General features: G+C 42.0%; 1 protein-coding gene across 1 annotated transcript; it reads right to left on the bottom strand.

Annotated features, from left to right (window-relative positions):
- Window positions 1–2,552: 2,552 nt before the first annotated feature.
- On the bottom strand, window positions 2,553–3,104 carry LOC123405742 (putative ripening-related protein 5). The gene has a single exon (XM_045099319.1). It carries the CDS (start codon window positions 3,102–3,104, stop codon window positions 2,553–2,555), a length of 552 nt encoding a protein of 183 aa, XP_044955254.1.
- Between the last annotated feature and the right edge of the window lie 14,097 nt (window positions 3,105–17,201).

The raw sequence follows: 17,201 nt of genomic DNA, 5'->3' as shown, positions 1-17,201 counted from the left end.
CTGACCAATGAACGGTTGTTGGGATGTTTACTCTTCATAAATGCTAAGAGGGTATTTGGGCTGATGTCATGCAGGTTAAGAAGATCCACTACCAAAACACTTAAAAACAGGTCGAGAAAAGAACTTTGTTAAACTCATGCATACTCCATCATTCTACCAAACACATCCTTTCCTAAAAAAAACATATCCGAGACGACTTGGTGGCACATTCGCTTGTCCGTCACGGCGCGGTGGAAGATCCGTCCTTCTGCGGGGGCGAGGTGGCTGATTCGCTCATCCGCACTGATCCGCCCATCGGGTCCTACATTAACCTATTGTTTTGTGTAGACGTCCTTAGACTGATGAGGAAATCTAACTAGAAGTGCCGCATGCTGACGGTTCCGTGCGGCGGGTCGCGTCGTACGCAAGCAGATACAGGGCACTGTCTGTTTATAGCCTGCTACACAGTACGATGTTTATAGTCTGCTATACAGTACAATACTTATCTATAGCCTGCTACAGTACCGCATTTTACACATCTGCGAGGCATGCACATGCTGGTGCTATTGTCTTTGCATAAATTTGGATATTATTCTTTTTTTTTCTTTGCAACAGACACAGTGTCCTAGCTTATAATATAGGATTATAAATGTCTAAACCTGATAGCTAGGTATTTTTAATATGACTAAATATGCATTTTTTTAAACATAATTAATCAAGTAAGCAAGTACAACATATAATTATGGTAATTTGATATAATTATTTTGGCAAGCTATATGAATAAAATGACAACTCGGCACAATACAAATGACATGTACTAGTATGTAATATTTTCTGACAAGCTACATGAATTAAAGATGGACACAACTAAACACTGGACAACTAAGATGTAAAAATAGTTGGCAACTAAGTTATCTTTAGTCTGACCATTAAGTGGCTCATAATCTGAAAAGTAATTCCAATAATTTAATGTAATTTTTTTGGCAAACTGTATGAAATAAAATGGCAACTTGGATACAATTAGAAACTGAGAACTGGAATGTAGTTTTCTCTGACAACTAAGTTAATTAAATATGGTTAGTAAGTGGTTCATAATCTGATAACTAAATAATAATAATCTGGCAACCATCAATGAAAAAAAAGTTATTGAAATATGCCAACATGGGATCTAATTTCGAAGATATCGTTGCGAGAAAGCTAATGATGAAAGCGAATCGTCAATTGAATTTACAGTTTAAGAGATAAAACTTTATTAAAATTCAATATTGAAAGAATCTTTGCTGACATCACTGATGTATTAATTTGCATGCATGAAGGAAAGCCGCCGCACGACAAGGGGCTGGTGCGGCGCGCTAGGTAGTGGCGTCCTAGACTGATTTATCAAGTAGTCTACAGTTTCGTGTATCCCAAAATGAATTTAACGGAATAGGAGAATCCCATTCTTGAACAACCATCGATAGAAGTGCTAGATTTGGATCAAAAACAGGGTTTTATATGGCCATATCAACGAGTGCGAAGTTTGTGTGACCGAGCACCTCTGTGCACTATATCTGGTACGTCCAAGCGTGTGTGGGGATTCCAAACTGTGAGGTGGCTGTCCCCTTGCATGCCGCACTAGCAATAGGAGCTAATTTGTCTAGGCGTCACTACTTGGCACAAATGTTTGCCCCTTGGTCCAGGCGCGAAGTGTTCAACCGAAGCTGACATGAAGCTGACATGGGACTGAAGCTGACATGAATCCTTAAAGAAAAAATAGTCTCAATACTTTTGTAGATGGGTTGTGGGCCTGAAGCTGACATGAATCCTTAACTGGGGACTAAATTGAATGATAAAATTCACTCATGCTTAACCATTGATAATTCGGACTATATAAATTTTTGATTTTAGGTTCAGAATTTAGTTTGCCGTCAATTTAGTTGTGAGCCTGCAAGTAACTAGATTTGATATGATTGTGAATGACTGGATCTTGAATTGGTTTTATGGAACAACACTAGTTGAGGAATTGATTTCATAATTTTAGTTTGACGTATACTGTTGGATTGATTTCATATAACGTGTGTGGTTTGTTTAATGGCCGATGTGTAGCTGGAATTTGTTTTGATGAAATGAATAATCGTTTTGCTTATAATCCATTTTCCAACTGCAGTAGGGTCGGCAGTTCATGCTTGCTGATTGTTGTGCACAAGTGGAGGAGGAAGAAGGCGATGTTGCATGCAGGTGGGATGGGCGTTTGGGGGTAAATGCATTCCCTCATGAATGGCCTAATAAAAAATAGAAAAGTATTATTGATTTGACCTGACCATCCTGTTGGACAGGATTCCACACACTATTTCCACGATGTACACTATTTGGACCTGCGCATTGGTACTGCTCACATGCATGTGCAGATCGTCATGTTGATGATATGGACTAGATTCTGCACCGGATTCTCTCCTGTGTCTCCCGTCGTACAATGAATCGTGCAGACGATACGGGAGGCAAGTCCCGGTAATACAGGGAGACGATACTGAACGGACCAGATGTAGCGCATCGAGGTGTTCGGCCTCAACTATGAATTTTCGCGTATCAACTGATTACTCATCAGACCAGGTAACGTCCTGCAAACCGAGACTCTGGTCGAGGCCCAGGGCGTCCCACACCGCCGGCGATGCGTCCACGACGTTGTAGGCGCATGGCTCCTCGTAGTTGTGCTCGGCGTCGCAACCGTGGACGGAGTCGCACTCGTCCACCACCTTTGCGTACGCCGAGCTGCCACCCTTTGCAGCAGTGATCTTGATGCTGCGGCCGCAGCGGGACATGCCGCTGAACCAGCCCGTGGAGAGCGCGACGACCATCTCCGAGTCGTCGTGGTACGCGCCATCGCACTCGGACGGGAGGCCGCCGTCCTTGCCCTTGCTGAAGCCGTTCACCGTGAGGACGGCCCACGTGGTGGCGGAGACCGGCGGCGAGCAGAGGAACTGCAGGTACTGCTTGCCGTCGACGCAGCAGTCCGGGCTGTTGCTCATCTCGCAGTTTCCGGACCTGCCCGGGAGGTAGCCGCTGGGCTGACAGCCGACGAGGTCGTGCCAGACCAAGCATGTCGCGGTGTGGGAGGCCGAGAGCGTGATGAGGAGGACGATGGCCATGGCGGGTCGAGCTCTCGCTGTCGCCATCTTATTGGCACCTTGAGCTAGAAGAAAGCTTGAGCGGAGAGCATATATGAGGGCCCGAAGTCCACCACGCCGGAAGAGAGCTTGGAGAGATCCGCGCGCATAAGCAGCAACACGATCACAACAGAGGCGGAATCGATACGCTTGAGGAAGAAGAAGATCATGGTGAGCTTAGGAACCTCCGCAACTCTAGCGTATCACAACGGCCCAAACGGCACTTCTCCACACCAAAATTTAGAGCAACTCCAACACGCGTGTCGCGCGGTAAATTGCGTTTGCAACGCTGCATTCGATGGTATAGCGCGCGCGACACTTGAGCGGTTCAACAACTGCTTTAAAATACAGTGCGGAAGAAACGCAACGATTCTATGCAGCCTGCGCGGCAGCACAAACAACAATTGCAAACATATATACAACATCAAAGATCAACGAAATAAATCAAAAATAAATCAAGAATAAATAGTTTAATTATTATTACAACACAGACAAATAGTTTATCATTCATACAACAATAGTGCATCAATAAATAAATAAATAGTTTAATAATACAATAAATAAAACAAATAGTTCACAAAGTTACCATCAAATAAACACACGAACAAACAACTAGTTCATGCATTAGTTGTTTTGTTGCCCTCTCCATGACCACCACACCTCGATGAGATCTTTTGAAGCTCATCGTGCGTATCGGTTTCTCGAATGGAATGATACGAGGTCAGAAAGCGGGCAATCCTCTCTTCCCTCCTCCGCACTTCGCACGGGACATCCTATCAATTCATACTGAGAGTAGTCTAAACCTTGTCCACTCTTGCCTGGCGCTGCTCGCCGGACTGCGTGCAGAAATCAATGGCAGCGACGGCGGCGAGCTCCTGCGCGGGCCTTCCGCAGCCACAGCGCAACTAGGAGTGACCGCCCCAGCGCCGGATTCACACGGAGGAAGCGGCCGGCAAATGTCCGATTCAGCGCGGTGGCGGCTCCCGCGCGACCATGCGGTCGACGGCGGGAGTGCTTGGCGAGCGGCAAGACAGCGCCAGCGTCGGGATTCGCCGCGGCTCGCGTCAGAGCAGCGTCGGAGGATTGGATAGGGCGGCGGCGCGAGCAAGGGACGGACACTTCAACGACAGTTGGCTTTCGCGCGACGAGCATGTCGTGCTCGCGCGCTGGAGCGAAAGCCCAACATATGACTCCCTCGATCCGGCGCGCTGGCAAAAAAAACACGCGCGCGATTATGCAGCGGCTGCTGGAGCGTCGTTTTCTCCCGCGCACAGCGGCATATTGACGTTTTTTCGCGCAGAGTCGTTTTAGCGTGGCTGTTGGAGTTACTCTTACCTCCTCCAAGGTACCACTCAATACCGTGAACCCATTAGGCTTCAAATGGCAGTCATTGTCAGGATGGTTCAATAGGCAAAGGAGGCTGCTAACATCCTAGAGACTATGACACTTTTGTACTAGTATATAAATTTTCAAAACAAAAAAAACATTGACTTCACATGAAAAAACAAATTTTTTTACTATTGCAGGTCACTATTCATACTATTTAGACTAAAATTTTGTTTTTTGAAAGAAGTCAAAAAAGTTTTATTTCTTTGTGAATTTTTTTTCACGAATACAACAAAAGGTCAAGTTTATTGTTAAAATATTTTTAGAATTCTTTGACTGTTTATTGAATTACTATTTTTCCCATATAGGATGTAGATGTCTCCATAGACCAAACATCCGCGCTCAACCTCGACGGCATCCTCTCATTAGTGGGGTGTATGCCTTGTGGGTAGCTAGGTCGACCATTTGTGCCCTATTTTATGGACATGTCGTAGCTATTTTGCCTTGGGTTTCTGCAAATAAACCATATGACTATCTTCTGTTCTTTCTAATGAGGCATGACTTCAAAAACAAAATCATGTGGTATAAGTCAGACCTAGCCAAACGGGTCGGGTCAGCCCGGCCCGGCATGGCATGGCTTGGCCGGCCGTAATTGTGACTGACACGACCCGTCCCGCTATGGGACGTTTAATAAACGGGTTGTCCCATGCTGATCCTCGTGTTGCACCTTACAACCCAAGCACGACCTAGGTACTAATCGAGCTGGTCCGTTCGCATGCCAGGCACATAAGCCCACCTTACTTTTAGCCTATTGACATGTTTTTATCAATTCGACTATATTTAGCATATATACATACATAAAAAGATAAAAAAGATAAACGGGTTGTGTCGTGTCGGCCCGCGTCCTCGGCCTATCAGCCCAAGCACGGCCCAGGGCGTGTCGTGTGACGGGCCTAGCCCATTTAGCCCGTGTTGTGTCTGGCCCATGGCGAGCCGTGTCGGCGTGCTCGTATGCTGGCCCATTTGGTGAGCTATAGTATAAGCAATCATACTCGCATAAATCAATGACTTCATCTCTCTATTTGTTGGAAATATGCCCTAGAGGCAATAATAAATTGGTTATTATTATATTTCCTTGTTCATGATAATCGTTTATTATCCATGCTAGAATTGTATTGATTGGAAACTCAAATACATGTGTGGGTACATAGACAACACTATATCCCTAGTGAAGGCTCTAATGGACTAGATCGTTGATCAAAGATGGTCAAGATTTCCTGGCCATGAACATGAGATCTCATTTGATAACACAATCACGTCATTCGGAGAATGATGTGATGGACAAGACCCAGACTATGAACGTATCATGTGATCGTGTCAGTTTATTACTATTGTTTTCTGCATGTCAAGTATCTGTTCCTACGACCATGAGATCATGTAACTCACTGACAGCGGAGGAGTACCTTGTGTGTATGAAACGTCGCAACGTAACTGGGTGACTATAAAGGTGCTCTACATGTATCTGCGAGGATATTTGTTGGGTTGGCGTGGATCGAGACTGGAAATTGTCACTCCGTATGACGGAGAGTTATCTCTGGGCCCACTTGGTAATATAACATCACAAGAAGCTTCCAAGTAATATGACTAAGGAGTTAGTCACGGGATCTTGCATTATGGAACGAGTAAAGAGACTTGTCGGTAACGAGATTGAACTAGGTATGGAGATACCGACAATCGAATCTCGGGCAAGTAACATACCGATAGACAAAGGGAACTGCATACGGGATTGATTGAATCCTTGACATCGTGGTTCAACCGATAAATATCTTCATAGAATATGTAGGAGCCAATATGGGCCTCTAGGTCCCGTTATTGGTTATTGACCGAAGAATGTCTCGGTTATGTCTACATAGTTCTCGAACCCGCAGGGTCTGCACACTTAATGTTCAGTGATGATATGTTATTGTTGAGTTATATATGTTGGTGACCGAAGGTTGCTCGGAGTTCAGGAGGAGATCCCGGACATCACAAGGAGCTCCGAAATGGTCCAGAGGTAAAGATTTATATATGGGAAGTCATATTTTGGCTACCGAAAAAGTTTCAGGTTTTTTTGATATTGTACCGGGAAGCTTCTAGAAGGTTCTGGAAATTTTCGGAGGAGTCCGAAAGTCCACCAACGGTTCCACCACATCCCAAGTATTTGAATGGGCTGAGGGGAGACGTCGTGGCCTTATCGGGCCAAGCGCACAAGTCCCTCAAGACTCATGAAGTTGGGAAAGGTGGAAAGTCCACCTTTGTATGGAAGGGAAGGAGGGGGTCTAGGATTCCAACTCCTCCCCTTTGGTTGCGCCCTAGCTCTTGAAGGGGTTGTTCCCCACGCCCTTCCACCTATATATAGAGGGGAGGGGCGCCCCGAGAGCACACATGAAGCCCTTGGAGCCCTTCTCTCTTCCTAGATCGTCTTCTCCTCCGTTAACGGTTTCGGTAGCGCTAGGCGTAGCCCTACCGGGATAGCACCACAACCGCCGCCACCACACCGTCGTGCTGCTGGAGAACCCATCTACTACTCCATCCTTGCTCGCTGGATCGAGGAGGCGTAGACGTCATCGAGCTGTACGTGTGCTGGACCCGGAGGTGTCGTACGTTCAGCGCTTGATCGGGAGTTCACGAGACGGATCGTGACTGGATCGCAAAGACATACCACTACATCAACCGCGTTCTTGAACGCTTACGCTTAACGATCTACAAGGGTACGTAGGTACAATCTCTCCTCTCGTAGATGTGCATCTCCTAGATTGATCTTGATGAGCGTAGAAAAAAATATGTTTCCCATGCAAAGTTTTTCAACATTATTAAACAAACAAATTAAACTCGAATTCTCACAAGCTTAAGCGAGTTCATACAAGACAATATGTACCACCGTACGAAAACCCGAGTTCACAAATTTAATTCATGGGCCTTCAATGTACTGAGCTTAATTCACACTTTGTCGTGTCGTTCCTTGGTCTTAAGTTAAGTATTTTTTTTCCCGGTTATTATGATAAGAGGTGAGCACTTTTATACCAAAAATCAAAGAATCAAACTAAATTAAGTTGACTGATATCACTGTTTTATTCAGTTTATGGTGTTGAGTTTGGTATTTTCATTACTAATTATTTTGTTCGAGTGTATTACCGGTTTTCATCGTACATAAACCGAAATGGCCATCTATGAGAAACACTCTTCTTGCACTATTTTTCGTCACCATCCAATCTATTGACCTAGTCGCCTACCAACCTTGAGGTTAGATCTAATGCCATAGTCTTGATACAACGTTAACGACTCTCTAACAGATGATCATGTCGGCTAGCATCTCCAGCTCCAGGTGTTCTAGCTCTAATCTCCGGCTCCTTGATACAACGACTCACTAACAGAAATGACGCACACACGTGGGAGGTCCTATTTAGCATGCAACGCACTAAAGGAGGACCAAATCACACACATCCCAATCCCAGGATGTTCTCTTTAGAGCATGGTTAATAGTACAGCCAACTGGTGGCTATATGATGTTGACACGTTATCTATAGCTAAGCTTATAGCCCGTAAGTACAATAGGTAGATGTAAATGAATATTACTTTATTGATACAAGGCCCACCTTCCTCTCTCATAAAGTGTCTAGGAGCACGTGTTACAGCCGGCTGTTAGTTTGTAGTCCGCTTCTCTTCTCTCTTCTCTTCTCTCTCTTCCAACTCATCACAAATATATTATTTTAAGTCTTACAGTCCGCCTACGTCATCCTATTGTACTTGCTCTTAGTTGGCTGGCCTTGGGAATCAGCCCATCTAGAGAAGTGAAGTAGAAAACCACTTCGGCCGTCCCCCGGTAACAAAATAAATTACGCGCTTGGAAGGTCCTATTAAGAGCGCAATGTATTAACGACGACCAACGCGCACGTCTTAAGATGTTATGCTCGTGATACGTTTCCAACGTATTTATAATTTTTTATTGTTTCATGCTATTATATTATCAATCTAGGATGCTTTTTAGGTATTTATTTATTGTTTTATATTATTTTTTAGCACTAACCTATTCACGCAGTGTCAAGTGTCAGTTGTTGTTTTCTGCATGTTTTTGGCTATTCAAGAACACTCTACCAAACAAAGTCCAAATACCCTGAAACTTTGTGACGATTTTTTCTGGACAAAATAAGGACCGCAATTTACGCACCCAATGTAAGTAGTACTAGCTAGTTCCGCGCATCTCTAATTTATTCAAATTTTCATCAATATATCATTACCATGCTTGCTTATCAGTTCGATTGAACTCTATTCTCGTAAAGTGCTTGTACCAAGAAGGTGGAACTCATTTATGTGCATACTATGTATGCGAGTTCATTCGCCTCTCGACCTCTGAGCGGGTGGGCTTATCTGAGAAATAATATCAAGTACGTAAATAATATTCACAATTTTATTTTATATATTACCATCAATTGTGTTGAGTTTTACTCGTATATATGCATGCATTGACCCCTTTCTTTAAATTAGATCTGGCAGATACGGGATGAACTCCTAACACATAATCGCGTACGAGCAATTCAAGAGGAATTGGCAGGGTTCTTTCTTAACCACGTCATACCTAAGGACGGAGAATACTATGTGGATTATTTGTGATTGGATCTTAGGTAGATGATGTTAGGGATTGTAAAAAATGTTATATTGTAAAAGATGTTAGGGATTGTAAATGGTTTCCTTCATTTTCTTATTAGCTAGCGTCGAGTTATCTCTATAGGTATAGTAGCTAGCGTCAATCAAGCACGGAGAAAGAGAGGACACTTCTCTCTGTTAGCTAGCTAACACAATATGAAACAACTAAATTAACCCTCCAAACCCCCCACCCCCCATTCAAAAAACCCAGCTCCGGGCAGATGATGACGCGTGGATGCCATTTGGTCCCGGTTGGTGTGAACAACTGGAACTAAAGGCCCTCCTGCCTGGGCTCCCCGCAACGGCCACATAGAGACCCTTCTGTCCCGGTTGGTAAGCAAATCGGGACTAAAGGTTTTGGGCTTTAGTCCCGATCCTTTAGTCTCGGTTCCAGAACCGGGTCTAATGGGCCTCTGGAACCGGGACAAATGGACCATTTTCTACTAGTGAGGGGAGATCGATTATGGAAGGCCTCTACAACAACCTTGCTGCTCCCATGGTGATATGTTAGTTGTTCATCACAGACCTACGAGTCCACAGGTAGTACCAAGATGACTCTCTCTCTCTCTCTCTTTCTCTCTCTCTCTCTCTATATATATATATATAATATATATATATATATATATGTGTGTGTGTGTGTGATCACCGTGATTCTTGCGGTGATCTATCTTATATAATAACTTTGTGCGGTGCGTTTGTTGGGATCCGTCGAATTGTAGGTTTATGTTCATATTATTCATGAAATATATTCGAGTCTTCTTTAAGTTCTTATATGCATGATTGTGATAGATTCTTAATTCTCTCCAATCTATTAATTTAGTTTGGCCAACTAGAATGATCTATCTTCAGTGAGAGGTGTGCGTTGTAGTGGGTTCAATCTTGCAGTGCTCTATATCCCAGTGAAAAAGTAAGGGACAATACACGTATTTGTATTGCTTCCACTAAGGATAAAACGACGGGGTTGATTCATATTATTTGATTTACTTTGTCTACATCATGTCATTCTTCTCCGACCATTACTCTCTTTTACTTAATACTCTAGATGCATGTTGGATAGCCGTTGATGGATGTAGTAATAGTAGTAGATGCAGGCAGGAGTCGTTCTACTTGCTTATGGACGTGATGCCTATATGTAATGATCATTGCCATGAATAACTATTGCATAACTATGGGTTTTTCTATCAATTGTCAATAGTAGTTTGTTTATCCATCATATGCTTTCTACGAGAGAGAAGCCTCTAATGGAAACTATGGGCCCCGGATCAACTCACAAATATATTTACAAAAATACAAAATACTCACTGAATTTTATTATTTGCATTTACCTTTTATATTTAATATATTTCATCTATCTATTTATCACTACTTATTAGTTGCAAGTAACGAGTTCAAGGAGATTGACAACCCTCTTGCCCGCATTGGATGCAAGTGTGTGCTCTTTTTGTGTGCACGCGTTGTAGACATGAAATTGTGTGGTTCTCCTATTGGTTCAATAACCTTGGTTGTCACTGAGGGAAATACTTATATATAGTGTGTTGCATCATCCCCTCCTCTTTGGGAAAAAACCCAACGCAGATCACAAGTATCCAGAAGGATTTCCGACGACGTTGTCGGGGAGTATCATCAATTTCCTATCAAGTATCTTCTCACAAATTAACATTCAGTTATTCTAATTTTTATTTGATGTCATATTTTTCTTTCTAAAAAAATAAAAAATATATTTATCTTTGCTAGTTTACTTGTCTGCTTGTTACTATGGCTAGTTTTTCCTTTGTTCCTTTCACTCTCGATAATGAGGTGTTTAATTTAAAACAAAGGGGAGAAGAAAGTTTAAGAGATGCTTGGCATATGATTTGCATTGCTCAAAATAAATGAACTCAAAAGCAATCCCCCAACATCTTGCTTCATAATTTCTAGGTGGGTATTACTACTTGGTATAGATTTGTACTTGATACTATTACCGATGGTAATTTCGTAATGAGTCATACTTCAGATGCTTTTAAAGCCATGGAAAATTTAGTTGTCTCACCACCTATTATCATTAATGAAACTATTTTGACTTGGAGCATGTTATGCAAAGGATTGATGTTATTGAAAGTAAAATGACTACCAAAGCAAACTGAGGAGTTGGATAAAAACTTTCATAATCTTATCACTCAATTTGGGTCAAAGGTAGGAATTACTTTGAAAGCATTAAAGGAGAAATATATGACAAGCAAGGTTTAAATAGAATTGATAAAATGGAGGAATTCATTGATAAAGATGGTTCCGCTTTCACTCCCTCCAAAGCTAATGCTAGTACCTCTCAAAAGAAAATTTCCAAGGTTATATGTGTTCCCAAGAATACTAGTATCACTCCTACCAAAAGAAACTAGGATCTTAAAATGATTACTATGCATCCCAATTTTATAAACTTGATAATAGACCCTATTTGCAAGCCTCCTATTTTTCCTAAGAAGCATGGTTGTGTTATTGAGGAGCTTGATAAGAGGGATGACAACACTTGAAACTATGCATTATGCCTAGCTAGGGAAGTAAAACAATAGCGCTTGTTGGGAGGCAACCCAATAGTTATCTTATTTTTCTTGTTCTAATTTATGTTTGTGTGATATTACATGATTATTGCTATTGTAATTATTGTGTTTTTATGTTCAAATTAGTGTGTGCCAATTAAAGTCTTTGGGGTGATTTGAATGATGGGTAGAATTAATAAAGTGCAAAAATAGAAAATTTTGCGGCCAGTTCAGGATTTCTCTGATTTTACCAGAACATCTTCTTGATCTTAATTTGTTACGCAGTATTGTTATACAAATTTCTCAGGTTTTCCTATTTTTCAGAATTTTCGGAGTTACATAAGTAGGGTGTCTTTGCTGGTCACTATAGACTGTTTTGTTTTAGACATATTCTGTTTTTGCTTGTTTTGATGATGATATGGACTATATCGGGAGGTATAAGTCATGGAGAAGTTAGAATACAGTACCTTATGCAATAATAAAATATCAATCAATTTAAAACATTACCTAATGTTTGTTGTTCGCCTATCCTACTAACGAATCTCAAGAGTTTTTTGTTGAGTTTTGTGCCAAAGTTTTCAAGTTTTTGGTCACGATGGATGGAGCAATAAGGAGAGGCAGAGAGCATAAGATTGGGGATGCACAAGGCACCCCAAGTCAAATTCTAGGAAGACTCGAGCGTCTAAGCTTGGGGATGCCCCGGAAGGCATCCCCTCTTTCATCTCAATCCTTCAGTATGTTAGTGGGAGCTATATTTTTATTCATCACATGATATGAATTTTTCTTGGAGCGTCGCATATTTTAATTTTATTTTATTTTAGTTTCCCACAATCATTGTTTGATGGACACAACCATTTGAGAGATACACATGATCACCATTATTTGTTAGAATACTTTATGTGTTTCACTAATATCATTTGAGCTAAGCATTTGCTCTAGTGCTTGACTTATATCTTGTACAACACGGTGGCGTATAGATTTTATAGAAATAATTGCACCCTCATTCTTCAATTAAATTTGTTTGATATTTAATAAATAGTGATGATAATTTGCATGGGTTATAAGACTAGTCCAAAAATAATTGGTATTCAAGGAGTGCATAATCAAAAACACATGTAGCACATAAAAGAGAAATCGAGGGTTATTGATCTTGATGTGGTAATATTAAAGAGTGTGAGTGCACGGTTGTTGGTTAGTAAAAATATCAATAGTTGAAGGATTTAATTTGCTGTTTTTCTAAATATTGGTTATGGCATTGATACGTTGATTTTGCATCATGTTTTGTTACTGTTATTTATAGTGTTTTTATGCATTTTTCCACTTGTTGGAGTAATTCTAATGCCTTTTCTCTCATAATATGCAAGGTTTACATCAAGAGGGAGAATGCCGACAGATCAAGTTCTGGACCTGAAAAATCTACGTCACACATACCTATTTTACACATCTCCAAATGGGTTGAAACTTCATGGAGATTTATTTTGTAATAAATAAAAAATACTAGAAGAAAGAAGTATCGGGGGCTAGGGCAAGCCAGCCCCTCGTGGAGCGAAACTTGGGCAGGAGCACTTTTGCCCTCCGGTGGAGTGATTCTGCCAGGGGAAATTCCCTCTGAGAGTGGGAAATCAAAGCCATCGTCATCACCAACAACCCTCTCATCTTGGGGAGACCAATTTTCATCAACATCTTCACCAACACCATCTCCTCTCAAACCCTAGTTCATCCCTTGTGCTCAGTCTTTGTACCGGAACCTCAGATTGGTACTTGTGAGGGACTAGTAGTGTTGATTACATCTTGTAGTTGATTACTATATGGTTTATTTGGAGGAAGATTATATGTTAAGATCCATTATGCTATTTAATGCCCCTCTGATCTTGAGCATGTTTATCACTTGCGAGTAGTTACATTTGTTCTTGAGGCCACGGGAGAAACCTTGTTGCAAGTAATCATGTGAACTTGATATGTGTTTGATATTTTGATGATACGAATGTTGTGGTCCCCTTAGTGGTGTCATGTGAACGTCGACTACATGACACTTCACCATACTTGGGCCTAAGAGGATGCATTGTGGAGTAGGGGTTGCTAGAGTGACAGAAGCTTAAACCCTAGGTTATGCGCTATTTCGTAAGGGACCGATTTGGATCCAAATATTTAATGCTATGGTTAGATTTTATCTTAATACTTTTCTCGTGATTGCGGATGCTTGCAAGGGGGTTAATCATAAGTAGGAGGTTTGTTCAAGTAAGAACAACACCTAAGCACCGATCCACCCACATATCAAATTATCAAAGTAGGAAACACAAATGAATCCAACATGATGAAAGTGAGTGGATGAAATTCTCGTGTGCCCTCAAGAACGCTTTGCCTATTATAAGAAACTGTTCTGGCATGTCCTTTTCCTCAAAAGAATTGGGCTACCTTTCTACATATTATTTAACATTACCGTTACTTGCTCGTTACAAATTACCTTGCTATCAAACTACTCATTATCTACAATTTCAGTGCTTGCAGAAATTACCTTGCTGAAAACCATTTGTTGTTTCCTTCTTCTCCTCGTTGGGTTCGACACTCTTACTTATCGAAAGGACTATGATTGATACCTTATACTTGCTGGGGAACGTCACATGGGAACAAAAAATTTCCTACGCACACGAAGACCTATCATGGTGATGTCCATCTACGAGGGGGATTTCAGATCTACGTACCCTTGTAGATCGCACAGCAGGAAGCGTTAATAAACGCGGTTGATGTAGTGGAACGTCCTCACGTCCCTCGATCCTCCCCGCGAACCGTCCCACAAACCGTCCCGCGATCCGTCCCACGATCCGCTCCGATCTAGTGCCGAACGAACGGCACCTCCGCGTTCAGCACACGTACAGCTCGACGATGATCTCAGCCTTCTTGATCCAGCAAGAGAGACGGAGAGGTAGATGAGTTCTGCGGCAGCGTGACAACGCTCCGGAGGTTGGTGGTGATCTTATCTCAGCAGGGCTCCGCCCGAGCTCCGCAGAAACGCGATCTAGAGGAAAAACCGTGGAGGTATGTGGTCGGGCTGCCGTGGCAAAAGTTGTCTCAAATCAGCCCTAATACCTCAGTATATATAGGAGGGAGGGGAGGGACCTTGCCTTGAGGCTCAAGGAGCCCCAAGGGGTCGGACGAAGTGGGGGGAGGAGGATTCCTCCTCCAATCCTAGTCCAACTAGGATTGGAAGGTGGAGTCCTTCTCTATTTTCCCACTTCTCCCTTTTTTCTCTTTGATTTTCTTTCTCTCCTGCGCAGGGGCCTTCTTGGGCTTTCCCATCAGCCCACTAAGGGCTGGTGCGGCACCCCTAAGGCCTATGGGCTTCCCTGGGGTGGGCTGCCCCCCGGTGAATATCCGGAACCCATTCGTCACTCCCGGTACATTCCCGGTAATGCCGAAAACTTTCCGGTAATCAAATGAGGTCATCCTATATATAAATCTTCGTCTCCAGATCATTCCAGAAACCCTCGTGACGTCCGTGATCTCATCCGGGATTCTGAACAACATTCGGTAACCAACCATATAACTCAAATACGCATAAAACAACGCCGAACCTTAAGTGGGCAGACCCTGCGGGTTCGAGAACTATGTAGACATGACCCGAGGGACTCCTCGGTCAATATCCAATAGCGGGACCTGGATGCCCATATTGGATCCTACATATTCTACGAAGATCTTATCGTTTGAACCTCAGTGCCAAGGATTCATATAATCCCGTATGTCATTCCCTTTGTCCTTCGGTATGTTACTTGCCCGAGATTCGATCGTCAGTATCCGCATACCTATTTCAATCTCGTTTTACCGGCAAGTCTCTTTACTCGTTCTGTAATACAAGATCCCGTGACTTACAATAAGTCACATTGCTTGCAAGGCTTGTGTGTGATGTTGTATTACCGAGTGGGCCTCGAGATACGTCTCCGTCACACGGAGTGACAAATCCCAGTCTTGATCCATACTAACTCAAAGGACACCTTCGGAGATACCTGTACAACATCTTTATAGTCACCCAGTTACGTTGTGAAGTTTGATACACACAAAGCATTCCTCCGGTGTCAGTGAGTTATATGATCTCATGGTCATAGGAATAAATACTTGACACGCAGAAAATAGTAGCAACAAAATGACACGATCAACATGCTATGTCTATTAGTTTGGGTCTAGTCCATCACATGATTCACCCAATGATGTGATCCAGTTATCAAGCAACAACACCTTGTACATAGTCAGAAGACCCTGACTATCCTTGATCAACTGGCTAGCCTACTAGAGGCTTGCTAGGGACAGTGTTTTGTCTATGTATCCACACATGTATCTAAGTCTTCATTCAATACAATTATAGCATGGATAATAAACGATTATCTTTGATACAGGAATTATAATAATAACTTATTTATCATTGCCTATAGGGCATAGTTCCAACAATACTTGTGGGTAATCAATAATCTTTTCTCGCGCCATTGCCAGGAGTGAAGTGCTCTTGGTAAGTGGAAATCGGTAAGGAAAAATTATTACTACATGCTGAAATTTATTGTTACTTGTTACTATGGAGAATCATCCTTTGAGGGGCTTGTTTGCAGTATCTTCACCTCGACCGGAAGCACAATTAGTTACCCCTCAACCTACTGAACCTACTAAAAATATTGGTTATGAAATTCCTTCGGGTATGATAGAGCAATTGTTAGCTAATCCTTATGCAGGAGATGGAACCGAACATCCTGATATTCACCTCATATTTGTGGATGAAATTTGTGGATTATTTAAGCTTGTAGGTTTGCCTAGAGATGAAGCTAAGAAGAAGGTTTCCCCTTTATCTTTTAAGGGAAGAGCATTGGCATGGTATAGGCTATACGATGATATTGGATCTTGGAACTGGAATTGATTGAAATTGGAGTTTCACCAAAAAAAAATTATCATATGCATATAGTTCATTGTGAGCGGAATTATATATATAATTTTTGGCCTCGTTGAGAAAGTGTCGATCAAGCTTGGGGAGGCTGATTCAATGTTATATTCATGCCCCAATCATGAGCTCTCAAGATAAATTATTATTCAGAACTTTTATGCTCGAATTTCTCTTGATAATCAATCCATGCTCGATACTTCTTGTAGTGGCTCTTTTATGAAGAAGACTATCGAATTCAGGTGGGATCTCTTGGAAAGAATTAAACGCAACTCTAAAGTTTGGAAACTCGACGAAGATAACGAGTTAGGTATTATGCTTGAATTAGATTGTGTTATATCTTTTATGAATACCGATGCTTTTCAAAAGTTCAGCACTAAATATGGACTTGACTCTGTGATAGTATCCTCTTTCTGTGAATCTTTTGCTACTCATATTGAACTCCCTAAGGAGAAGTGGTTTAAATATCACCCCCCTATTAAAGAAGAAATTAAAGAACCAGACATAGCTAAGGAGGAAACTACTATTTACAATGTTGGCCCAGTTGTTCCCACTACTTATATTGAAAAACCACCTTTTCCTGTTAAGATAAAGCAACATGCTAAAGCTTCAACTATGGTTCGCAAAAGTAATACCAGA

This window comes from Hordeum vulgare, chromosome 6H (assembly GCF_904849725.1).
Source record: "Hordeum vulgare subsp. vulgare chromosome 6H, MorexV3_pseudomolecules_assembly, whole genome shotgun sequence".
In the NCBI taxonomy this organism is placed as follows: Eukaryota; Viridiplantae; Streptophyta; class Magnoliopsida; order Poales; family Poaceae; genus Hordeum; species Hordeum vulgare.
The sequence above is the reverse complement of the archived record's forward strand: the minus strand, read 5'-3'. Positions and strand labels throughout refer to the sequence as shown.

Bases quoted from the DNA above. Each gene is read 5' to 3' on its own strand.
- LOC123405742 (XM_045099319.1), bottom strand. From the start codon at position 3,104: ATGGCCATCGTCCTCCTCATCACGCTCTCGGCCTCCCACACCGCGACA.